General features: G+C 51.9%; 2 protein-coding genes and 1 pseudogene across 3 annotated transcripts in view; all 3 read left to right on the top strand.

The window, feature by feature from the left end:
• The window catches only part of N4BP1 (NEDD4 binding protein 1), a 36,894-nt gene extending 35,147 nt beyond the window's left edge, over positions 1–1,747 (top strand). The window contains exon 7 of the mRNA XM_081119732.1: positions 909–1,747. Coding sequence (XP_080975858.1) covers positions 909–1,266 — 358 coding nt within the window. The 3' untranslated portion in view covers positions 1,267–1,747. The remainder of the gene's footprint in view (positions 1–908) is intronic.
• Positions 1–19,970, top strand: part of SIAH1 (siah E3 ubiquitin protein ligase 1) — an 81,957-nt gene that overhangs the window by 13,431 nt on the left and 48,556 nt on the right. The gene's annotated exons all lie outside the window — the stretch shown is intronic.
• LOC308548068 (keratin, type I cytoskeletal 18 pseudogene) lies at positions 4,117–19,854 on the top strand (annotated as a pseudogene). The gene is made up of 2 exons: positions 4,117–4,279; positions 18,777–19,854. The product of its transcript is annotated as a keratin, type I cytoskeletal 18 pseudogene (transcript).

Raw genomic sequence — 19,970 nt, forward strand, 5'->3', positions numbered from 1 at the left:
GTTATGTGTGCACGAATATCTTTTCATGTTCATTTCCAAAGTCCTCTGCTCTGATTATGTTATATTCATTTATTTACTGCTCAGGAATCGCTGCCTGGGAGCTATCTATCATTCTACCTCCACTGAATGGAGAAGTGGGTGTTCTGCATTGATCTGAAATTGATTTGATACTTTAGGTTTTCTTTGCTGTAGCTTAGGTTTGCTTTTTTTTTGACATTGTTAACTCCAGTAGGCTGTGTGCCTGACTGGCAGATCCTATAACCTAGCAACAGACCTTTTCTCTTTTTCAAAACTAAAACAGGCTACACTTCTGTGTTTCCCAGCAAATACTTGCATGGGAAGGCTTTCCAGTGAATCGGTTCCTTTGGCCAGAATCGAACCCGGGACCCTTCAGTCCGTGGGCTGACACTAACCACTGAGCAACCGACCAGGGCTGCCTGCTCCCCTAATGGCTCTTGACAAAGGTGTTATATAATTGATTAGGAAGTTAAACACACTCCCATGTGGGCACCAGTGCCTCATCCAGGCTCCAGGGAGAATTGGTGAGGGCTGCCCGGCTGCCCCCAGGGGGTCCCGTTTCTGAGGCCTGTCAGCCAGGGCCCCACACGGAATCGGAAGAGTGGGCCCTGTCACCCACACCTGTTGACAGCCCCAGGTGATGCTGGTACACCCTGGTGCAGAGCCAGGCTGCTGGGTGGGGTCAGTCCTTGGAGGGCACACCTGGTGGGTGGGGTTGCTGGTGAAGAGCTGTCACTCCCTGTCACAACTCGTCTGAAGATGGTATCAGTACATCCTGCCTTCAGAAGCTGGGGGGGTGGCATTTGAGCCTTGAGTCAGCAGCAGGTCATTTTAAAGGGTCTCTTGTTTATCTTTTAACCCAACTCACTAGGACTCACTTCCGTTCACAGAGACATGCAGCCCCTGCTCCCTGCCCTGCCAAACGTGGGCATGTTTGACCCCAGCTTCAGAGGCCCTGGTGCCCAGGCAGCCAGCACCAGCCACCAGCCTCCGGCCCGTGTTCAGGGCCCCCCACCCAGCCACTGGCTGCCTCAGCAGCCCCACTTTCCGCTCGTGCCCAGCCTCCCCAGCCTCCCTCAGAGCGTGCCCATGCCGGCGCAGAGGTCCTCCGCAGAGACCAGCGAGCTGAGGGAGGCCCTGCTGAAGATCTTCCCAGACTCGGAGCAGAGACTGAAAATCGACCAGATCCTGGTGGCCCACCCCTACATGAAAGACCTGAACGCGCTCTCTGCCATGGTGCTGGACTGAGGTGCCGCGCGCACTCGCCGATGACCAACGCTGGCCACATAATGTGAAGAAGCAGGCCTCCTGGTGGAGACGCTGTTGTCCTGTACAGAAGAAAAACAACCCGATGTTTTGTGTATAAAAACCTGGGTTTTCAAAACCAGCTTTTTTCTATATATAAATTATGCTGCTATTACAGATTTAACATTTTCTGTCAAAGGAAAGTCTACATTTTCTGCCTGTTCAGAACTGTTTAATAGCAGTTACTCTTGAGTGTATTGACATTTTTATGTTTTTTAAACTATTTTCCTTAAAGCTGAAAATATTGACAAATGGATATGATTAGCCTTTCTAAATAATAATAATAAAAAAAAGAGCTGCTTTCTTAGGGAAAGCAAGATCTCTTAAAGTATATTTTCTTGAGATGATTGTCACGCCCACCAACATGAAGTATGTGCACCTCCTCCCCTCCTCCCCCCGTGGAATTAAAGACCCCAGGAATTGGCTTTGCTCCTGTGATGTCTTTCATTGGAGCCTTTTGTGAGAGTGGCCAGGGGTGCCACTAGATGGCATCCCGTGCCTGCCATTGTTAATGACGGGGCACAGTGAGGCTGGTGTCAGAGCTCAGAGCTCATCCAGCATAGCCCTCCTGCTCCCACCACAGAGAGGGGCCTGGCTCTGCTCGCAATCTGCCCGGGCCTGTGCGTCCAGCTGTGCAGGGCCGGTGGGGACCAGACTCCTCGGGCAGTGCTCTAGCTCTCGCACCAGGCGCAGGCCTCTGTCCTGACTGAGTCTAGAAGTCACATCTTAGCCTCTGAAGATAACAGAGGGATGTGAGGAAGTGTAGTGAACGGCCCCTTACTGTGGTGATGTGTCCACAACCATGGGAGACACCCCATGTGAACTTTGTGCAGCTTTGCCAAAAAGATGGTTTCTATTTTCAGAACAACCCAAGCCAATAAGTTGCATTAGCCGCTTCTATGGGGCACAGAGCCCTGTGTTTATTTTCCTGTGTTTGTCTCGTTAGTGTCCTCCTAAGCTGCCCTTCCTGTGCGCCTTTCTCGGAAGTGATATCTTAGTATTGTGTTTTCAGTGTTGCCCAAATTCTGTGTCAGTGAAGTACTTTCCTGGGCAATTCTTAACATCTTACTATTCTCTGGACCTTCAAAGGGCTTCGTACTTTATGCCTGTTCTCCCCGGGCTGCTCACGGTCTGGTTCCTGTGCGCCCTGTGGACCTTGTCTCTCCCGCCCCGGAAACCCTGCAGAGCACTAGTTTGCCCTCCTGGTGAGGGAACCGTGTCGTTGTTGGTCAGGAGCAGAGCTGGGTGGCTCCCCAGGATGCTCCCTCCAGGGGTCTGGGCTTCTTCTACCACCTTTTCTCTTGGATGCCTTCGAGGTTCATGCTGATGGGGAACTGGTTGTCAGCTGTTGCTTGGGGCAGGTGCCCAAGTCCTTTGAGGTGTGTCAGGAAGTGACTTTAGGCACAGCAGACGTGTGAGGTCTAGAGCTGTCTCACCCGGGCCTGTGCGTCCAGCTGTGCAGGGCCGGTGGGGACCCCTGACCTTAGGGGTCAAGGTTTGGTCCGACACCCACGCCAATTCAGTATTCCTCTTCTGTCTCAGAGATGGACCCAGGCAGCACCCTCATTGCCAAGGTGTAGCCCCAGGTCCACCTGGAAGGGGGCAGGGCCTTCCCTGCTGCCTGGTGGAGCTGGTTGGGCTCTAGAAGTGACCTTTGACCTTTGAATTAGGTATTGTTTGTGAGCGCTCTGCCCACCCCTTTCTCGGTGTGGGAAGGAAGAACGAGGAAGACCGGGAGGAGGGCAGAGAAGCACTGATTACTTTTCTTGATGAATTATAACAGGAAACATGATTCACTGTCTTTCTGAAATCCATCCAGTTTAGTTAAATTTAATATTTAAAACCTCGATTTTCAAACCATTAAAAACAGTCATTACCTGTTCTTAGCTTCCTTTTGACACTCAGCTCAGTGTTGACACTACGTGAGTATTTCTCGGTGCCCGCCTACCATGGTGGGCGGCCCGGTCCTGTGCCTCCTTTAGGCTTTCTTGCCCAGTGGCTCTGCATCCTGTAGTTCGTGGCCTTCCCGTGGAGTCCCGTGGCCTTCCTGGGGGCGGGGACAGGGTGCCATCCTCCCATAGATGGTTGTCTGCTGCTCAGAGGTTGTCGGGTCCAAGGATGCGTAGGTGGTGGTGCTGATTCGCTCCCGGCTGCATTCTGTCCCAAGCCCCAGGCTTTCTCCTCTGGGAAGAGACTTGTTTGGCTTTGTGCCAAGTAGCCTGTGTTTGAGATCCTGGAGACTGTCGGCTAGAAAAGCAGTGAGAAGGCATCTCAGCTGTCCTGGATGGCCGGTCTGCGTCTGGCAGGCTTGACCTTGGCTGTGTCACCAGGGACTCGGCTGATGCTACCTTTGGTGTCAGTGAGAGGAGGAAGGACATCTGTCTTGCTCAGGCTTGTGGCCCCTGTTGCACCTGGAAACATATACTCTCCGGGATGCTCTTAGCACCCCAGGCACCAGGTCCCCTGCCTCTCCCCTGGATCCCAGCCTGCCTCCCACACACCTCTGAGACAAGGCCTGCCTTTGGGGAGCTCTCACCTGTGTCCTCACCTGTGCTACCTCCCTTCTGTATTTTGCTCCTCTCATCTCCAAACTGGTCATTACCTACCTCCTCACACTTTACATATTTCAGATGCTTTCGATTAAAATAAAATAACCTGATTTCCTTTAAGAATCATCTTTGTTAATTGCCACTTTCCCATTCATTTCTCGGCTTGCAGATTTGGCCTCCACTGTCGGAGAATCCTCCACACCCCTCACTGCCAGGGCCGCCTTTTCTCAGACTCTGTCCGGCAATGGCCATGACGGTCGACACGTCGGCCTTTCCCTATGAGCTGAGGTTCCCTCCCCCCTCGCCGCTCTTCATTCCTTTTCCTTCCTTTCCCCCAAGGCCGGTCCTCAACACCCTCCTCTTCCTGACAGGTGGTTTTCAAACTTTGGACCAGCCGCAGACTCATGGTAGGGAAGGCGGCGCTCACTCAAAGTGCAGATCCCGGGGCGCTGTCCCCAGAGATGCTCATTCTCGGCTCCGGAGGAAAGCCTGGAGACCTGTACCTTCCCAGGCTCCCTATGGCTCCTTGCAGGTGGTCCACGGACACATTCTGAGAAACTTGCACTGTCACCCTTAGGACTCACGGCTCTTCCCGAACTCCAGCTGCCCCCTCTTTGCCCTTCAGGAGTGTTTCAACTCTCCCTGGAGTCCTGGGGCATCCTCAGACTCACCCCCAGGCCCTCTGCCTGCATCTGCCTCACTGTCCTCCTCTCCCCTCCTCCCCTGCTCTCAGGTCCCCTCACCCACACCCACCCCCAGGTATCCTCGCCCACCCTGGCCCCTTTCTTGCCTGTGACCACAGCGCTGCTCTGCTCCCTGCCCAGTGGTCTTCAGTGGCTGAGACCAGAGCACCCTGCTCGGACACCCCGAGCTTGGTCTCCTTGGCTGTCCACCTCGGTGCCCACTTGTTTGCCCCCTTTGTACAGCCCACCCCCACTCCCTGCAGCCTCACACACTCCCTCGGTCACCTGTGGGCTCCTGCCTCCGTGCATACCTCCTCTCTGCTGGAAATGCCCCTTCTCCCAAATGCTTCTCCTTCACAGGCCTGGCCCTGAGCCCACTTTGTACCCTGCCCTGTGCTGCTGAGCGGAAGCAGCCCGTGGTGTCTTGGGACCCTGCCGCACTGTCTTGCTTCCGGCACTGGCCGCGTGGGCTGGTGTCACTGCTGCCGATCGCCGATCGTGTACCGTGTCTTACCTCCCTCTCTAGACTGTGAGCTCCTCGCGGGCAGGGACCTCTGTGTTCACTTTGTATTCCCACGGCACCTAGCACAGTGCCTTGCACTTAGGTGCTTAATAAACGTCTGCTCAACTGAACCCGAGGACCGTGCCTTCTTGACCGCGGCACCTGGCAGGCTGGCAGACCTTCAGGATCGCAGTCCAGCAGCCGCACCCGGGCATCCACTGCTTGGCCGCAGTGACCTCAGTGGGCATCTGTCTGGCTCACTTCCCTTCCCGTCTCCGAGGTTCCACATTCGTGTGGGCCAGAGATGGGCACCTGACAGGCTGAGCCAGGCAGTGGGCCAGGGACAGACACCTGTCCTGAGGCCAGTCGGGCCCTCCTGGATTCTCCCCTCGGGTGATGGGAGCCGAGAGTGTCACACCCAGGTCTGTTAGAGGCTCTTTCCTGACACAGGGGAGCTGACCACAGTGAGCTGACCTGTGGTCTAGATGCAGAATCGAGACTGTGAGAGGCCTGCTGGCATGAGTTCCTGGTCCCTGTTGTCATGAAAACCTGATGGCACCACAGCCTTCCTCACTGTCAGGCACCCCCAGATTCTAACATTTCCCTTTTCCTCAGCTGGCTCGAGTGGGTTTGCCTCCCTCAAACTCAGAAGTCAGGTAAAATCTGCATCACTGCCCTTGATGTGACTGGTAAGATGGGGGGGGGCACATCATGTCTACAAAGATCCCCAAGGATGTGTGCAGACAGCCTAGGATGCTCACCCCAGCCGGGGCGGAGTCCTGCCCACCCTCGAGCAGGTTCCTGCCGCCCCTCCTCAGCACCCGCTTCCTCCAGGGTTGTGTCTGTCGCTGGCTCCCCGTGTGAATGTCTTGGCTCAGTGCCCTAGCTGGGCGACAGCAGCCTTATCCCTTTGCGCTGAGCCCTCCCGCGCCCTCCCCAGGGAACGGGACAGGAAAGGTGCTTCCTGCTGCAGGGTGTTGGGACATTCAAACCTGTGAAGAATTTTTGTCAGTTTATTTGAGCCAAACTATCAACATATGTCCAGGAGCCAAAACCTTAACGGATTGAAATAATGTTTCGGAGAAGGGAGTTCTGCGCCCTACTTTATGGATTCCAGTCAGAGGAGGGGCTGTAAGTGGGTCACACGAAATCCATGGGTGATGGACTGTGAAGGCCAAGCCAGGAAACCAAGCCAGGAAACCTCTGGGGTTGGATAAAAAGTAAAATGAAAGACACATATTTCTTTTACGTAGGTGGCTGCAGGACAGTTAACAAGATGACAATAACAATGGGAGGATTCCTAGTCTCTGCCCTGGTGCTTTGGGGGGGAGGGGGAATTGCTTTGTTTTGCAAAGGCTCTTAATCAGGCATGTTATCTCCCTTGCAAAAGACTTAGTTAAGGTGAAGATTAACCTTCGTGAAGGAAAAATACTGCCTTAGGGCGTGACTTAAAATTTTTTCATTTCAGACCATCCTTTGTGGTTATTTTAGGTCTCTGAGTTTGCAAGGCCGCCTCACAGGCCCCCCTGAGCTAGTCAGGTTTGGTATGTGGCCCCTTTTCGTCCACAGGAGGGACAGGTGTGTTTACTGGGAGCATGGGAATGGCGCAGACAGCCCAGCTTAGTGACTGGCTGCTGAGGCTCCTGTCGGCCCACGACGCCTGTAACTCATCAGCGCACACCCCCAGCCAGAGGCGGGGACCTGGTCTCCAGGCGCCCTTCCACCTCCTTCCAGATTCTGGACGAGGCCCTCGGCCCCTCGGTCCTCTGCCCCCACCAGCCCCCTGGCCCTGCCCGCGCACCAGGAGCCTGGATGGGCCAGGGAAGTCAGCTAGCCATAGAGTTGTTAGACCAAAGACCGTGCCTGGGAAAGCCGGACCTGGCCACACAGCGCGCCTGAGGGCCCATCTGGGAGACGAGCTGAGCCTTGAGGCTCAGAGGCTGGTTCTCACAGCCAGTGTGCCCAGGGCTCAGGATGTGACTTCCAAAGGCCACGCCACCTCCCCAAGAGGCACACTGTCCCAGGTGACCTGGCAGCCAGAATGGTGCTTAAGATGACCCCTGCCCCCACCCAGTGAGCAGAACTGAGGCCCAAACCCAGATCAAGGATGCCAGCCTGCCACACAGGGGAGCTGTGGAGGGAAGCTGCCTCCCACCCCACCTCCTTGTGCATCCCAGGGCCACATCCAGCCCTGCTCCTGTGGGGCGGAGGTGCCAGGAGCACATTTTAAAGAGAGGGCAGACTGGGCCAGCAGCATAGGCTCTGTCTGGGGTGAGCCCATGTGCTGCACCTGCCTTCCATTCACTGGGGGACACAGACCAGCCAAGTGGCCTCTGATGGGGTTTTTTTTTGTTTTTTCCCCATTGCTTTTCAGAGAGAGTGGAAGGGAAAGAGAGAGAGATTGATTGGTTGCCTCCCGCTCACACCCCTGTCTGGGGATGTAGCCTATAACCAAGGCATGTGCCTTTCGCCAGAATCGAACCTGGACCCTTTAGCCCGAGGACCGACACACTAACCACTGAGCCAGACTGGCTGGGGCTGGTAGCTTTTGAAAACGGAAAGAGTTCTTTTCACAGCGCAAGTTTCAGTTCTCTGGCGTCTATGGTTCTGGAGCTGGTGGCAGTCACTGGGGAAACTGAGGCTAGACAAGCCAGGATTTGCCCAGAAACAGGGCAGAAGTACCCACAGCCAGGGCGAGGGCCAGATCTGGATGCCCAGGGGTCGGGGGTCCTTGGATCAGCTCCTCTCAGCCCCTCCCGCCAGACTCCCAGCCATAGACTAGGGCCTTTGGGGCTTTCCGTCCCACCCCCACCAAGTCCCCAGGGAGCCGGCCCTCTAGGCCACACAGCCTGAAACCCAGTCTGGGGTCAGGCCTGGGCAGGCCCTGCCCTCCCCGTCCCTGCTCCTGGGCGAGGAGAGGGGGGGAGGCGGCGGTGGCAGCGGCCGTGGCCCCTGAGAAGAATGCGCTCGTCTGCCCGCCTGTCTGGCTCCGGGATCAGTCTAAGGTTTCAGCCTCCAGAAAAGGCTGCGGGAAGGAGAGGGCCCAGTGCCACTGGCCGAGGAGCTGCAAACGCTGCTTTGCTCAAACCAGTGTCCCTCGGGGCACAGCAGGTCCCTGTGCCCTCGCCAGCCCCTCAGGAGGACAGGACATGCCACGTCTCCCCTTAGATATCAGGAGAGGGGCACCCGTGCTCACTCACATTTTGAGGCTGAGGCATCTGAGGGTGCTCCTGGCGGCCTGTCCCCTGGACTCAGCGTGGCGTCTAGGGGACTATAGGGGTCAAGGGAGGAAGCCACCCTTGCCACCCACAAGCCTGTCTCCTCTCAGGTCAAGGACGCCCAGTTCTGTCTTAGCTCTGCTTGGGGTCCCTCGGGCTGTGCCCTCCCCCCTCTGGGTGTCAGCATTTCAGTATGTGAGACATAAGTAAGCCTCCCACCTGTCACTGACCTGGCGCGTGGTGAGATCCAAGGAGGCAAGAGCACTGTGAGAGGTGGGAAGGAGCCTCCTCCAGCTGTCAGCTCCAAGCCCCCTCTTCCAGGAAGTCTCCCAGGGAGCAACCCTCCCGGCATACCAGCCCCTAGCAGCTGGGAATGCTTGACTTTATTGACGTGCCCAGTGCTGTGGGAAACACTACACACCAGTGGGCTCCCGTTTAACCAACATAACAGCCTCTGATGATGCAGGTGTTCACCCTGCCCAGAGGCCAGAACCACTGAGCCCCAAACATGGGCAGGGTCTCCCAAGACCGGAGCTGCTGCAGCACAGGCTGAGTGCCAGAGTTGCTCCAGTGCTGATGTGGCCCCAGGGAGGTGCAACACTGTGATGATGAGGGGTGAAAGCTGGAACACTCCAGGAGCGAGGGGCTGGCAGCTCAGGAACCAGGTGAGGTGCCAAGAGCAGAGCTGCAGGCGGGGTGCAGACAGGGACACAGGGACGTGTGAGGAAGAGGTTTGTGGCAGGGGTTTCTCAGGAGACAGGGCGGAGAGGATAGGCCAGGAGCAGAGCTTAGCAGAGACAGTCCCAGCGGAGGCGGCTTTGCCTGACCCCACAGGGAGCTGAGGCACATACGATGCCCAGGGTTTGTCCCACCTCAAGGTGCGAGGCCGGCCACGCGCTAGGGATAGTCAATGGAGTGTGATCGTCCACACAGGGCAGCCCCTCTGCGGTCTGTCAGCCAGTGCTTGCGGCCAGGGGCTGGCCCAGTGATGGGTCTGGCTGCGGCACCCCCGCGTCCCCTTGAGTCCAGCCCTCTGTGCTCAGAGCCCGCAGCTTCTCGCTTTTCTGCTGCATTGTCGTGGGACAGAGCCCAGCACATGCAAGGCCTCAGTCTGTCCATGTGGTGGAGGCGGGTGCACAGGACACATACTGTACTCAGATACCCCCTGAGAAGATTGTAGGTGACAACCACCTTCCCCTCTGGACCGTGAGAATTAATCCTTCATAATTGTATTCCCTGCACGTAGCACAGTGCGGCACATAGTAGGTGCTCAACAAACAGTGAGTGGATACATGGATGACGGGAGGTGAGTCGAGTCCCTCACCCAGCAGAGGGGTTTCACCGTGTTTAGGAGCCTGTGTCACGGACGCGCTGCAGTGGCGGCAAGCACTGCTCCAGGAAGTCTGGGGGTTCTGGAGAGTCGTGGAGACGGTCTTGCACCTGGAGGCCACATTCCTCACGGATTACGCAGAGGCCTGTTTCTCTGGTGATGGTGGGAGCCTGCAGCTCCTGTTGAAGGCAGACAGGGAGACAGCGGGCAGGCCTGTGGGGGGAGGGGGCGACACCCAGAAACCAGACAGTGTTCCCAGCAGCTCCTGGCTCAGGCATAGGCTCTGGGCAGGAGGAAACCACCTCTCCAACCCAGGCCCAGGGCCCTGCAGTGGTGGGACACTGAGACCCCAGCCAGCTGTCTGTGAAGGAAACTGTAGGATGATGGAGGCCAGTGGGAGCCTGGGGAGGGGAGGAGGGGGCACTGGAGGGAGCTGATGTCAGGAGCAGGTCTTCCCCGGGTGATCAGAGCCTTCAGGTGAAGGGTCGGAGGCCAGGCCCCCACGGAGCTAGCCTTGGAGCCCCAGCATGCCCTGCTTGGAGCCCCTATGGGAACTAGAAGGTTCTGGCTCCTCCCACTGTGGGATGCGTTGTGGGAACACAGCTGGTCGGAGTGGAAAGGACTACAGACTCACACAGAGGTGGGGAAGACAGTGTCTAGGGTGCCCCAGGAGTCAGCAGGTGGTCTGGACTTGGGGCCAGGTGTCCCAGGGCTATAAGATGGGGACAACCACACAGACCTCAAAGGATTGCTGTGAGCATCAGATGAGATTATTTCTCCACCCAGTAAGTAGGTGTTGAGGCCCGTGGCAGACTCAGCTCCTTGGGAACTAAACCCAACTTTTCACTGGGACCGCAGCCTCCGGGAGTAGGTCGCACCTGCCCATCTCCCTCGCACGTGTGCTGAGGAGACTTGGGAAGGTAAGTGGGAGTGGTCCGTGCAGCTTCTGGGAGGCACCCCTGCCACCAGGGAGCATGGGCCTCATTCCCTGCGCCATACCGCTGGCCCGCGGCAGTGATGGCCAGAGCTTTCGGCCTGGACGGTGATGTTGAGGCCTAGGGCAGAGGCCCACGGAGCAACCACATGGACGCCTGGGCTCCCGACCTTAGTGGGGTCCCTCTTCTTCCCCTTCCTGTTCCCTTTCCCCTCCCACTCCCCTTCCCTTTCCTCTCCCCTTCCCCTCCCCTCCCCTTCCCTTTCCCTTCTTTCCCTTTCCTTTCCCCTTCTCTTTCCCTTCCTTCCCTTTCCTTGCCTTCTTTCCTGCTGTGCTCCCCAGCCTGTCCTACCATCCTCCATCCCATCACTGAAGAAATCTTTGAAAGCATACTTCCCACCCCTGCACTCCCTGACCTCCAAGATGAGCAGCGTCCTCCCCCCTGCCCCCCAAAACTGCTCTTCTGGAATCCCATGGGCCTAGGGCTCCTCCCACACCTCCATCCGGCTGCGGCTGGGGCCTGAGGCTCCCCACAGTAGGAAGGAAGGACTGGCTACCCCAGGAACACGTTTGTTGCTATCAGCTTCCTGGGCACCAGCTGGATCCAGTTTAGCTGGGGAACACGGAGTGAGGCCTGGCCCCCAGCCAGCACCCCGCAGGGGAGCCTGTGCCTGCCATTCCCTTTTCCACGGAGATAGAGTTGCTGAGGACAACCCGGGGCCCACCCAGCCCCCTGTGCCTCCAAGCAGCCTGAGGAAGGAGAGGCAGCGAACAGCATTGCCTCTGGTCCCTGCAGACTGGTCCCCCTGCCTGATGCTCAGGTTTTCCAAAACAGAGGTGACGCCACCAGGACATGGCAGCAGGAAGCTGGGGGATCCTCTGCCTGCATGGGATTCTGGGCCTGGGGGAAACAGAAAATGTGACATTGTGGTGTAAAAAGTAGGCTGAAGGAGATAAGTCTGTGCTGGGCCTGAAGAACTAGCCAGGAGCGGTGGACCCGCTGGGGTGGGGGTGGGGATATCATGGGCAGTGTCAGAAGCCAGGGCTTTGCTCCTGACTCAGAGTGAGGAGTAGTTTATGCAAAATCACATTTTTTCCTACTAAGTCGGAGTTGCATTTTTTAAGAAATTGGGACTGTGGATTAATTAAGGATCAGTTGGTTAAAGGTCTGGAATCACAGGCTTTTCACTCATTTGCAGGAGGAAAGAGCATTTTGCAGGAAAACAGATGGTCTGATTGGGAGCATGACCTTCTGCTTTGGTGTCAGCAGTTCTGTCGTCACTGACCTGTCCACTGGTCCTCTGGTTTTGGACTGAGATCTAAGTGGGTGTGACAGGATGCTGCTGCTCAACACGCTCCTTATTCCTTTTTTTCTTTTTATGTTTTAATTTAACTTTATTGTTGAAAGTATTACAGATATCCCCCTTTTGCCCCCATTGATCCCCTCCACCCTGCACCCACCCCCTCCAGGCCTTCACCCCACTATTGTCTGTGTCCATATATATACATATAAATTCCCTGCTTAATCTCACCCCCCCCCCCACTTCCCTCTGAGATCCCTCAGTCTGTTCCATGCTTCTATGTCTCTGGACCTATTTTGTTCATTAGATTCCACATATGAGTAAAATCATGTGCTATTTGTCGTTCTCTGACTGGTTTATTTCGCTTAGCATGTTACTCTCCAGGTCCCACCATGCTGTCCCAAAGGGTAAGAGATCCTTCTTTTTTACAGCTGTGTTAGTATTCCATGGTGTAAATGTCCGAGAAGATGCTTGATACTATTTCAATCTTCTTGAATTTGTGGAGACCTGTTTTGTGTCCTACGTGATCTATCTTTGAGAATGTCCCATGTGTACCTGAGGAGAATGCCTATTCTGCAGCTTTGGGGTGGAATGGTCTGTACATGTCAATTAAATCCATCTGATCTAGTGTGTCATTTAGAGTCACTGTTTCCTTGTTGATTTTTTGTCTGGATGATCTGTCCAGTGAACTCAGTGGGGTGTTAAGGTCCCCTACTATGACCGAATTGCTGTCTACCTCTCCCTTAAAGTCTTACAGAAGTTTTCTTATATATTTGGGTGCTCCTGTATTGGGTGCATATATGTTAACCAGGGTTATATCCTCTTGTTGGATTGGCTCCTATAGTATCATGTAGTGGCCTTTATTGTCTCTTTTTTATGGCCTTCATTTTGAAGTCTATTTTGTCTGTATGAGTATTGCTACCCCAGGTTTTTTGTTGCTTTTTTTTTCATTTCCATTTGCATGGAAAAATTTTTCCCATCCCTTCACTCTCATCCTGTGAGTCTTTTTTTCTGAGGTGGGTCCCTTGTAGATAGCATATATTTGGGTCAGGTTTTCTGATCCGTTCAGCTACCCTAGGTCTTTTGATTAGAGCATTTAATCCTTTTACATTTAAGGTTATTGTTATTATTAGTAGTATTTTTAATCTTCACCTGAGGATATTTTTTCAATTGCTTTTCAGAGAGAGTGGAAGGGAGAGAGAGAGAGAGAGAGAGAGAAACATCGATGTGAAAGAGGCACATGGATTGGTCACCTCCCACTCATGCACTGACTGGGGCTGGGGATTGAGCCTGCAACTGAGATACGTGCCCTTGGCCAGAATCGAAGCTGGGACCGTTCAGTCTGTGGGCCAGCGATCTAACTACTGAGCTAAGGGTTAAGGAGTTATTATTGACAGGTGCTTGTCTAATGACATTTTAATTCTTTATGCCTGTGTTTCTCATTCTCTGTATTTCAACTTTCAACTTCTTATTGCAGCAGTCCCTTTAACATTTCCTGCAATGCTGGTTTGGTGGTAATAAACTCCTTTAACCTTTTTATTTTTTGTCTGGGAAGCTCTTTATTTCACCATCTATTTTGAATGATAGCCTTGCTGGATAGAATAATCTTGGTTTCAGATCTTTGCTTTTCATTACCTTGAATACTTCATGCCATTCCCTTCTGGCCTGTAGAGTTTCTGATGAGAAGTCAGCTGACAGCCTTATGGGAGCTCCTGTATAGGTAACAGATTGCTTTTCTCTTGCTGCCTTTAAGATTCTCTCTGTCTTGGATTTTTGGCATTTTAATTATGGTGTGCGCCTCTTTGGGTTCTTCTTGCTTGGGACTCTCTGTGCCTCCTGAGCTTGTGTGACTTTTTCCTTGACCAGGTTAGGGAAGTTTTCTGCCATTATTTCTTCAAACAGGTTCTCTAATCCTTGCTTACTTTCGACCTCCTCTGGCACTCCTATGATGTGAATATTGGTACATTTCATGTTGTCCCACAGCTCCGTTAGACTGTCCTCCTGTTTTTTGGTTTTTTCTTTGTTTTGCTTTTTTTAAAAATATATATATATATCTTTATTGATTTCAGAGAGAGGAAGGGAAAGGGAGAGAGAGAGAGATAGAAACATCAATGATGAGAGAGGGTCATTGATTGGCTACCTTCTGCACACCCCCATCTGGGGATCGAGCCCGCAACCCAGGCATGTGCCCTGACCAGGAATGGAACCATGATCTCCTGGATCCTAGGTTGATGCTCAACCGCTGAGACACGCCTGGCCGGGCTAATTGTTTTTCTTTTTGGTTCTCTGATTGAGTGATTTTTTCTACCCTGTCTTCTAATTTGCTGATCTGATCCTCAGCTTCCTCTAGTCTGCTGTTTATTCCTTCCCATGTATTTCTTATTTCTGCTATGTCGTTCTTAATTTCCTTCATAGTTTCCATACCTTTTCTCATACTGTTGAGCATCCTTACAATCAGTATTCTGAACTCTGTATCTAATAGGTTGCTTATCTCTATTTCATTTAGCGTTTCTTCTGGAGATTTCTCTTGTTCTTTCATTTGGGGCTTATTTTTTTGTCTCCCCATTTTGGCTGCCTGTTTGGGTTTGTTTCTATGTATTAGGTGGATCTGCTAGGACTCCCAGTCTTTTTGGAGGGTCTCTGGTGCAGAACAATGCCAGATGCTGTTTGTGACTGGCTTTGAGTACCCTGTTGGGAGCTATCTGCAATCCACAGTAGTGGCTCCCTCTGCTGGGTCTGGGTGCATTTGGAAAGGACCAAGATGGGCACCAAAGTCTACTTTTCCAAGTTCCAGGTCCAGAAGCAGATCAGGCAAAGACTAAAAGCACCCAGAGATCCGCCTCTGCCTGCAGGCTTATTGATATTCTCAGTCTCTTATTGAACCTCAGGCTGTAGGCCACAGCAAGGTGTAAACTCCACAGGTGGGGCAAGAAGTTTTCAATGGGTGGGGCAATTGCTCACACCTGCCCCCACCTCCACACACACCAACAAAAGCTTCCTGGATGGTAAAGGTCTGACTGAGAAAGATATCCTCTGCCACATGGGGGAATGACTCAGCACAGGAATCCAGATGACCACCCTCCGAGCTCTATCTGCATAGCCCCCAACCTTAGGTTCTCCAGTCCACTCTGTCTTCCTTCCGCTGGAACCCAAGGTGAGTGGCTACACATGAAACTTTGTGCATTGGCTCTTTACGAGGATGCCTTCATTTCCAGCCGTCACTCCCTGGCAGTCAGAAACCCAGCTGCTTTTCACAGACAGATATTATGTAGGCACTTTTCTCAGTTCTGGTGCTCTGGGCTGGGAAGCCCGGATTGGGGTTTAGACCCCAGAGTCCTCAGTGGGAACCCCCCACAGCTGATATCTCCCTCTGGACCTTTGGCTGCTGCCTGCGGGAGCCCAGCCAGCTCTCTTGCTTCCGCACTTCCCACTAGTCTCTATGTGGTCTCCACTTTACATCCTTGGTTATGAGGGTGCTCTCCAGCTCATCTTCAGTTGATTATTCAGGATGGTTTTTCTATATTTTAGTTGTAATTCCAATTTGGTCCTGGGATAGTGTAAGTGTAGCTTCCACTCCGTCCACACCATCTTTAATCTCCATACCCCTTATTCTTGATGAAAAGCTTTGACAGAAATTTGGAATTGATTTTGAGTTGGGGCACATCTCACTTTTTTTCTATTATGAAGAACATTATGCTTGTCATGGACCTGAAGAATGATAAAAGAGTGATTTTAATTGCAAGAAAGGAAGGAAGGGGATTTAAACTGGCAACCAGCCTGGAAACGAGAGAAAAAGTCATTCCTTACTAGAGTTGCCAGCTTAGCCAAGGCCCCAAAGAAAAAAATATACTTTAAATTTTCTTTAAAAATTTTACCAAATAATACACACACATTTTTTACAAATCATGGAATATAGAAGGGACAATAATAAAAAGCTATGGTTTCTTCACCTGCCAAGTCCTGCCCCTGGGCCTAAGAAGAAATCACTTTGACCTCTGCCAATAAATGTTTTGGGGGCTCTTTCCAAGCATTTTTTATTGTCCTGGATGGGGAAGCGTGTTTCTGACACCGAGGGGCAGAGGTCAGGATACTGCCCACATCCTACAGCACACAGGTCTGCCCCTACAGCGGAGAATTGCCAGTCCAAAATGTCAATAGCATCAAGACTGAGGAACGTTGCCCAACTAATATAAACTAGATCAAAAATTATAATCTTGTCCAGGTAGTTCCAGTGTGCACCATTGTTGAGAATCACTGGTTTATGAATGATCCACTGCCTGGGGTGGGGCACATGATACCCTGAACATGCTGGGCTCTGTTACTAAGAAGTGGAGGGAAGGGCATACTGGTCAGGTGGTGTGCTTGCCCCAGGTACTGCCAGTCATCTACTAACACCTCTACTTCTAATTACATTAATTACGCAGAGTCTTTTGGCCCCTCTTTGTGAGATGAAATTAGCCCCCTCTCTTTAGCCCCCTTTCTCCCTTCTGCCTTTCAACTTCTATAATTTGAGCTTTTACTTTGACATTGACAAAGTTAATAGCATTTATTTTCTGTCCTTTAATCAAAGTTATACCTCTATGTTGTCAAACTATAGATTATAAAATTTTAAATTTAATAAACAGGATTTCTATTTTAACAATATAAATTGTTCACTGCAGAGCCAAGAAATGTTTTTCTTAAATTATGTTGTTGTTTTTATCAGCTCTTTGGTTTTTCTGGAGTTTGTAATTTTATTTTTTGCCCCGTGCACCCTTTGACTTTGGCCATTTTAAAGGGTTGCTCATATAACCCCATTTCTGTCTGTCAGAAAAGAATGAGCCAGAGGAGATAAACACTAAAACTGACCAAGTTCCTCGGGAACTGCGAGTTTTCACAACCCTTATTATGGATAAAATTTAACCAAGGAATCTAGTTGATGTGAAATTAGGGCTACAGAACCGAGTGCTAATATAATCCCATGAACCTTACATTCAATAACTATTTGGTGAATGTTGTTAGATATTTGCATTTTTTTTTAAATAGTTTATTGATTTTTTAGGATGAAAGAAAGAGGAACATCGATTGGCTGCCTCCCGCATGCCCCCTGCCAGGTATCAAGCCTGCAACCTGGGCATGTGTCCTGACCAGGAATGAAACCAGCAACCTCCGTGTGCAAGAGACGATGCCAACCAACTGAGCCACACCAGCCAGGGCTGCATCTGTTTGAAAATAGTCTTACTGGTTTCAATTAATTTAAACATGAGGAAAATCTTTCATCAATGCATTTGTCAGATACAATAACATGATTTTATATAGCATGCAACAGTGATGTAAGGATGCAACAATGGGTTAACCAATAACAACTGTAAACATTTTATCTACAAGGGCTGTTTGCAGTTATTGACTGCTCTGTAGCCCAAGAGCTTTAGTGAAATTGTGTTCAGATTTCTTGTGACTAGGAAGCAAGTTCCCCACCATTGTGACATCAGCAACTGGGACATGCTGTGACCTCTAAGCTGCTGAACACACCTACCCTGAAGGATTCCATGTGTGAATCCTTCTAGACATCATGGAAATTTAAGTAACTTTATGACACACTTCCCAGAGCTCTGCACAGCGATGTAGCTGAATTGTTGGATTCCCAGAGCTGTGTTGTTGAACCTGCCCTCTAAATGCTACAAAATCATATTCCACAGATTATTTGTATATCTAGCGTAGTCGTATTTTCTGTTGTTCTTGATTGGCTTTTATTAAGGTAAAACTGACATATAGTGAAACTCATAGATGTTAAGTACAATTCAAGGAGTTTTGACAAATGCATACAACATACACCCATGTAACCAACATCTTCATTGCTTAATTTTCTCTTTGGGGAATTTAGGGTAAAAGATCTCTGGGAAAGATATTTTTGCTTTTGCTTTTAAGGAAAGCTGTTTTTAAAAAATTGTGATACAATACACATGATATCAATTTCACTATTAGTGACCATTAGTACATTCACAATGCCGTGCAATCATCGGCTACCTAGTTCTAGAACTTCCTCATCACCCCAAAAGGAAACCCAGCCCCCTTCCCCAAGCAGTCACCCCTCCCCCAAGCCCCTGGCAACCAGTCGTCTGCTTTCTGACCCTATAGATTTGCCTATTCTGGATATTTCATTTAAATGAATTACACAAGATGTACCTTTTTGTGTTTGCCCCCCCCCCTTTTACTTAACATGTTTTCAAGCTTTATCCACTTTGTAACATGTATCAGCACTTAATTTTTTAAAAATATGTTTTCTTGATTTGAAAGAAAGAGAGAGAGAAACATGGATGAGAGAGAAACATCGATTGGCTGCTTTCTGCACACCCCATGCTGGGCACTGAGCCCACAACCCGGTCATGTGCCCTGACGGGGAATCCACCTGGTGACCTCTCAGTCAGTGCAACCAACCGAGCCACACCGGCCAGGGCAGCGCTTCATTTTTATGCTGAATAGTATTCCATTGTGCATACAGACCACATTTTGTTTATCCACCCATCTGCTGTTTCCACCTTTGGCTACTGTGAATAGAGCTGCTGCGAACATTCAAGGGCCAGTTCTGTTGGAACACTTGTTTTCAATCCTGAAAAAGCTATTTCATTTGTCACCCAAGTAGCCCAGTTCCAGTGAGTATCTTGAGTGGCACTGTGACCTGCTACTCTGTTTTCTCACAGCCTGTTACTTGTTCTAAACAAACAAAATGAAACAAAAAGAACACGTGGTGAAGCCCAGGAGGAAGAAAGGTGAACACAGGTCATGCTGTGTGGCGTGATTTTTGACACCCTTGGCTGGTGCACAGGAACTTGAAACGTCACAGAGGCGGCAGAAAGGAGGCCCGGGCGTGTCGTTCGTTATCAACATCACAGGCTTTGCAGGCGCCGGCGCCTCAGGCTCCTGGATCTCTGTCCCGCTCCACCTGCATCTGGGCAGTTTGGGCCCGGGGGCCTGGCTGCGAGGATGGCGGGCATAGGGGCATCCAGAGAGAGAAGGAGACTATGCAATGCCTGAATGACCGCCTGGCCTTCTAGCTGGAGAGGATGGGGGCCTGGAGGCTGATAATCGGAGACTGGAGAGCAAATTCCAGGAACACCTGGAGAAGGGACTCAGGTCAGAGATTGGGGGCATTACTTCAAGATCATTGAGGACCTGAGGGCTTGGCTATTTGGGAGTTCTGTGGACAATGCCTGCATCGCTCTGCAGACTGCCAATGCCCGTCTTGCTGCTGATGACTCCAGGGTCAAGTGTGACACACAGTTGGCCATGCACCAGTCTATGGAGAGTGACATCAATGGGCTCTGAAGGTCACTGAGGATGCCAGTATCACTCGGCTGCAGCCGGAGACAGAGATCAAGGCTCTCAAGGAGGGGCTGCTCTTCATGAAGATCCACGAGGAGGAAATAAATGGTCTACAAAACCGGATGGCCCACACTGGGGTGACCGTGGAGTTGGATGTCCCAAACCTCAGAACCTCAGCAAGATCCTGGTGGACATCGGGCCCAGTATGACGAGCTGGCTCTGAAGAACAGAGAGGAGCTAGACAAATACTGGTCCCAGCAGGCTGAGGAGAGCACCACAGCGGTCATCTCACAGACAGCTGCGACAGGAGCTGCTGAGGCGACGGCAGAGCTGAGATGCATGGTCCAGTCCTTGGAGATCAACCTGGGCTCGATGAGAAATCTGCAGGCCAGCTTGGAGAACAGCCCGAGAGAGGTGGACGCGCTGTGACAGGCAGATGGAGCAGCTCGGCGGGACCCTGCTGCACCTGGGCCAGAGCCAGCCCAGACCTGGGCGGAGGGGCAGCACCAGGCCCAGGAGTATGAGGTCCTGCTGAACATCAAGGTCCAGCTGGAGGCTGAGACCGCCACCTACCCCGCCTGCTGGGAGAGGGGAGGACTTCGACCTTGGAGACGCCTGGACTACGGGAGCTTCATGCAATACATCCAAAAGCCCAGACCCGCAGGATCGTGGACAGCAAAGTCGTGTCAGAGGTCGGGCACCAAAGCTCTGAGGTGCTAAGGCAGCAGAAGTGGGCACCCCCTTGGGGGGCAGGAGGCCAATGAAAAGTTCAGAGATCAAAAAAAAATTTTTAATCTCATGTTTAAGGGACAGATGCTGATGGTTACT

This window comes from Miniopterus schreibersii (assembly GCF_964146895.1).
Source record: "Miniopterus schreibersii genome assembly, chromosome: 18".
Lineage (NCBI taxonomy): Eukaryota > Metazoa > Chordata > Mammalia > Chiroptera > Miniopteridae > Miniopterus > Miniopterus schreibersii.